Source organism: Lipophrys pholis (assembly GCF_963383615.2).
Source record: "Lipophrys pholis genome assembly, chromosome: 19".
Lineage (NCBI taxonomy): Eukaryota > Metazoa > Chordata > Actinopteri > Blenniiformes > Blenniidae > Lipophrys > Lipophrys pholis.
The window spans coordinates 12,218,464-12,224,420 of record NC_137647.1 but is presented as its reverse complement, the minus strand read 5'-3'; the positions used below and the strand labels follow the sequence as shown (position 1 = coordinate 12,224,420).

General features: G+C 41.6%; 1 protein-coding gene across 1 annotated transcript; it reads right to left on the bottom strand.

The window, feature by feature from the left end:
- Positions 1 to 218: 218 nt before the first annotated feature.
- Positions 219 to 3,539, bottom strand: b9d1 (B9 protein domain 1). Its single transcript, XM_080487175.1, has 7 exons — positions 3,346 to 3,539; positions 3,163 to 3,231; positions 2,683 to 2,794; positions 2,477 to 2,573; positions 2,075 to 2,137; positions 1,263 to 1,330; positions 219 to 525 (listed from the first exon to the last, which is right to left on the bottom strand). The coding sequence occupies exons 1-7, from the start codon at positions 3,406 to 3,408 to the stop codon at positions 368 to 370; spliced, it is 630 nt and encodes a 209-aa protein (XP_080343301.1). The 5' UTR covers positions 3,409 to 3,539; the 3' UTR covers positions 219 to 367.
- Positions 3,540 to 5,957: the final 2,418 nt, after the last annotated feature.

Genomic DNA, 5,957 nt, shown 5'->3' with positions numbered 1-5,957 from the left:
TTGTGGTATTTTAACGACATCTAAAACAAACGCAGCAGGCCGCAAACAGTGGGAGGAGGACAACTGTAGCTGCATTGGTTAAAATAAATGTGTATCACCTCAGCTCTGTAAACCGGGTGTCCGTCTATTCTTTTAACCTTGCCGGTGAAAATGTAAGACAATTTGGATCACGTTTGAATTAAAGAACGAGCAGCAAAGATGGAAGTTCAAGCACAATAGTTTGATAAAGTAATTTATTTTAAAAAAAGCTTAAAAAAAAACATAACTTGAAATTTCAGGACTATTATAAAAGATCTGAGGATGTAAACTTTTTTTTTTAGTTGTTTGTGTTGCAAAGAGTTCTTGGGGGGGCAGAAAACTTGAGTCCCTAATGGTCAAAGGGCCGCTCTTCTGTGGACCAGCTGGATGTTGCGGACGGTGCGTTGCTGGGGCCGGACGGTCCTGTGTTGTAACCCATTTTCTTCATGTCTTTGGTCATGATGTGGAAGGAAACGGTGACGAAGCCCTGGGAGCGAACTCTGGTCACTGCAACAACAACAAAAAACACGCCACGGTGGAACACCGGCAAGATTGTGGGTTTAGGGTGAAACTCCACCATGAGCCACAGATTCCCCCTGACCACCATGATATTGAAGTACTTTGTAACTCGATGTATAAGTGGTATATACGAGAACATTGTTTCAGATAGAGCAGCTGTCTGGATGATGGATAGTGATGTTTTTTTTTTCCTCTGTTTGACTTTTTCTTTTGGTTCAGAGCTGATGATAGTTTGTCAAACGCTGCTCTGCTGTCAGGCAGTTGGCCTGCACGTGCTTGTCAAATGGAGAATTTACAACACAAATACTCAAAAGCTGTTTATTGTTTTTGTTCTACTGGGTTCATTCCTGACAGGATCACTGACATTTTTTTTTTTTAGGCTTTTAAAGGTATTTGAGCACAGAAAAAACAGACCGGGTGATGATTACTGTAAATTATAACAGTTTGCTCTGATCGGATAAAATATTTCTCGTGCAGTTAAATGCAGTTTGATATTTATTCATCTGTACTTTTTTTCCAATTATGCTCTCAATCTGACCTTGATTTGAAATCTTTCTTCCTAATTCTGCATCTGACCTCTTATTGATTATAAGTAATCGTGTTACTTATCAAGCGTTGATGTGCAGATTAACTACTACTTGTATTTACACGATCCATAATATAGAACTACATTATTTGAGCAGTGTAAATGCGTTTGTTTGGGAAAACACAAATGCAGCACAGACCTTCTCTGCCTTCCCCCTGGGCCACGACCTTAGGGTCCGTGTACTCCGGTCGCCGTCCCAACAACCAGCTGAACAAGAGAAGAGAAATAGGTTCAGATACCAGATCCTCAAAAACTGCGTGAAAGGAGATCAGAAGGTTTTACAGTCTCATTGTATTTCACTCTCTGTCTCATCAGACCCTTTTATTTTCAGATGAGTGAAGGTTAAGTGTTAAAGCCTGAAGAGCCCATTAGACTCTATGATGATCAGCTGATCACCTTAATTAACAAATCTTAACCTTTTCCTGAGAACTTCTCAGACGATACAAGTAAAATTGAACACAGCTCAGAAGAAAAGTTTTTTTTTTTTTAACCCCTCAGTGTTGTATCCAATTTCCCCTAAAAAACTGTAAGAACCCAGAGCGACTGTTCCCAGTTCCTGATACACAACTCTTGTGTTGTCAGGAGGGTAAATGAAGTGTGAATACCTTTGTGCGCGTGTCTTTCCATGCACTGTGCACCGATAACAGCAGCCGACAAACTACACACAGTATTCCCTCCCAACGGAGGTGTAACACTGGAGCCTCTGGCCAGCAAGCACACACACACACACACACACACACACACACACACACACACACACACACACACACACACACACACACACACACACACACACACACACACACACACACACACACACACACACACACACACCTGTAAATATGTGATAACGCTCTGAGACTGACTGCAGGCACGGCTCATCAGCCTCCCAGCTGCTGATATACACACACACACACACACACACATTGACACACACGCCTTTCTCCTCACCCTGTGAACTTCTGAAGTCGCCACGTTGGCTCAGGAACAAACATGGGGATTACTCTCGTATGGCTGAGGTAAGAGGAAAAAAAAGAGTGTTAAAAAGTACACAATGGAGAACTTCCTCATTAGACTACATGAAAACAATTCTGTTATCTCATGTGGCACCAAAGCTGTGCGGTAACACAGAGTAACTAACTGATCAAGCAATATTAGACAAAAAAAACAAACATCTGCAGCTTGATATTTTACTGTTTTAACTTATTAGGACTCAAACTTAATCCAGTTTCATAGTGTTGTAGATTGAGAAGTGTGATGTCACTACTACAGTTCTCAATTGAAAGAGTCTCAATACAAAGTGGGCCCCCTCTATCAAATAATCAAAAGTATCAAGACAGAAGATCTACTGACTGTCCGGATGTGAAGGGGATGTGCGTCGCTCCGTAGCCTCTGACCACATCGTTGCCAAATACATCTGGACCGTACACACTCACAACAAGCTGAGGCCCTTGAGAAATAAACAAACAAACAAAAAACTTTATAAATCAAGAATCATTACAAGTCCTGTTTATTTTCCTCAAATAACTAATTTACAAAGAAATTTCTAAAACATTTACATCCAGATGGATTTGTGCTCTTGAATGTCGTCTCCAGCGGGAAGTTCCAGATTAACCTGTGTGAAGACTGACTGCTTTTACTTGTAATCTGAGTGATGCCTTCCTCCAAACCCTGGCAGGAAGAAACAAACAAAAGAACAGACCAGATTGCTGAAATAACACAGAGACAAAACTTCCCAGCTTGTGCTCAAGTAAAACTCCTTCGAAAATCTACTTTAAATGCACATTTATCAGAAAAATCTGTGGTGTAATCAAATGCAAGATTACTTAGTTACTTCTACATTTAAACATAGCACATCAGATTAGATGTGTAAAGTGTAAAAAGTTATCAAGCTCTTCTTCCACAATAAAACGATGTTGGAACTTTAGATTCAGGAGAAGTGTGTGTACTAATAGTACTACTATGATGGATTGATACTTCATCCTTCTAATCTGTACTGAATTCTTCTGGCTGGGAGGGTGGTTGTGATGGATACTCACTGTGGTGGGAGCCCAGTCGTGACCGTAGACGAAACAATATTTGCAGTACAAGTTGTCAAACTCCGGAAACTGGAATATGAGAAATATCCTTCTTTAAAAAGCGAGTATAATGTAAACATGACCTGGTTAGCTCGTGGCTAATGCTAGCTGTAAAATGAGGCTAAAACAAGAAGCGCTACTCACGTTGGCTCCTTCAATCTGTCCGTTCACCGTCAGGAGGAACACGGACGGGTTGCTTGTAGCCATTGTGGCCCCGCTGGATAAAGTTTGGAATTAAGTCGTTTGTAGAGTATCGACATTCACTTTGACAACCTGTTAAAGCTACATTTAGCACAATTCCCCCCGTTGCTAAGGCGACGCTTCCTCCTTCCTACGGCGGCCTATTGGATCCAAAATGAACGAGAGCGCGGATGCTCTGCTGCAATATTAACACTCTCCACAAGGTGGCGAAAGTGTGCCAAATTCATCCCCTCATATTTCTCTGAGCGACCTGTTTTTCATGCAAAAAAGGTTTGTGGAGGGTTGAACAAGTATATTTGATGGTTAGCTGCATAGTTTTGAACTGGAAAATTCCAGAGGCAATTTTTTATGCCTGCCTCTCCTTCGATATTCAAGATTCAAGATTCAAGATTCAAGGTTCAAAATACTTAAGTTATCCCCAAGGGTCAATTTAAAACAGCACAGACTGAATAGTTCATGTAAAAACAATCCTACAGAAAGTACGACAGATAATAATAATAATACAGTTTAATTAAAGTTTGACTGGTAGGAGGTCTCGGGGCAGACCTAGGACACGCTGGAGGGACTATGTCTCTCAGCTGGCCTGGGAACACCTTGGGGTCCCACCGGAAGAGCTGCAGGAAGTTTCTGGGGCGAGGGAAGTCTGGGCATCCCTGCTTAGACTGCTGCCTCCGCGACCTAGGCCTGGATAAGCTGTGGACAACGGATGGATGGATGGATGGATGGTCCAGAACTGTAAAATTGTGCCATAATAACCTAAAATTTAAAAAAATGTTAAAGCATTTCTTTGTGGTGCCGCCTAGTGTATGTGATGAAATCGTCTATAGTCTTGCAAAATAAAAACAATTACTCTTGAAAATTACGACAATCTTGCCAATTGCGATACGACCTTCTGGTGCAAAATACAGTGAAAACTAAAACAAAAAAAACTTCTATAGCTGTTGCATTATGTTTTTTTTCAAACTCACCCTGACTACATGACTTTCACCAACAAAGTAGAGAGCGTTCATGCCAATATCTCATCTTGGGTCCCAGTGTTGGATTGTGTCCGCTACTCTTCAGAAATCTGCATGCGGCTGAGCGGTGTAACAACAGAGGGGGCCAATAACAGAGGCTGGTGGTCCACCGTGGCTGCACCTGAGCGGAGAAGCCAAAAGACAAAGAATAACTTTCATATCTACCTCAACATTGCATTCCCACTGTTGGAAACGTTTTTCAGTCCCCTTTAGCATTGTCATACACAATTTTCTTTATGGTCCATTGGATAAAGTACATTCAATCAAGAGTGGGAAAGTCTGTTTTGATCCAATTGCCAGAAAACTTTGGTAACTTCTTTAAACATTTCTCAGATGATCACTCATGTTCTACCCAAACAAACTCAATGACGCCCAGGAAGAAGGAGGCTGGAGACGCGGTGGGCATTCTCAATGACAGCTTACTGCTTTTTCTTTCTTTTCTTTTTTTTTTTTTGGAGTCCCTCTGAGTCCACAAGACTTGGATGAGCCTGTGAAACTGTGTCCTCTGATCCTCTTTGCTGGCTCAGCTATAAGTAGCTCCTCCAAGCAAGGTATGTTTCTCGGGAATTTAAAATCTGTTTTATCTAATGAAGTGAGGATGTTGGCAGTCGTCACGACCGAAATGCAACAACTTCCTGTATTGGAAGAGAACTGAAGTTATTCAATTTGAATAGATGTATGAAGACAATTCACTTGAGTGAGTGGCACTTTATTTATACAATTTCCCTCTTGATAATAAAAAAAAAAAAAAAGAATGCTTGTTTTAATTACTAATCAGTTTTAGTCTCAATACATGACATTAAAGTAATATTTACATTTTTACTTATCAAACATAAACATGCCTTTGAGTTCGATTGTGATTCATAAATGGCTCATGAGAATGACTGTATGTCTCCTGTGATGGACCGGAGCTTTGCACGAGATTTACTCCACCTTCGTCTGCGGTCAGCTGGGATCATCATCCTCCTGTGATCCAAGGTTGAACTGAGTGGTCTGGAAAGTGGATGGATGAATAGATAATGTGCAGTCAGCAGGTTTTTTTTGTCTTTTTTTCAGGAGCCCGCCCCTACTCCGTCCACACAGGGGAATCCACCTCATAAGTCAGCCGTTCAACATCTCTTTGAAAATGGATGTCCTGCTGCCATCTCCATCTGCACTTTACAAGCTCATTCATTTCCTTTCGGTGGCGGCGGCGATGTCCCGACATCAGCAGACGATTCGACCTTTTGGGAAAGGAGAACAGTAAGTAATGAGAGAGGCTGGGACAGAGGTCACGTGGACACTGTCTCCAACATCAAGAGAGGAACAAAGCTGTCATAGAGAAGACGGTGATTATTGTGGGTCCAGTGCGACGTTTCCCACATGATTCTCTTGCCATGAGGAGCTCACACTTTGCACTCAAACAGCAGAGCAACAGACTAATTACTAGTCTGCGTTGCCATTAGTGGCCTTTGTTCATGTAATTAACTATTTGGGTTTTAATTTGGACAATCAGCTGTTTCTATCGGCTCGGCACACACACACACACACACACACACA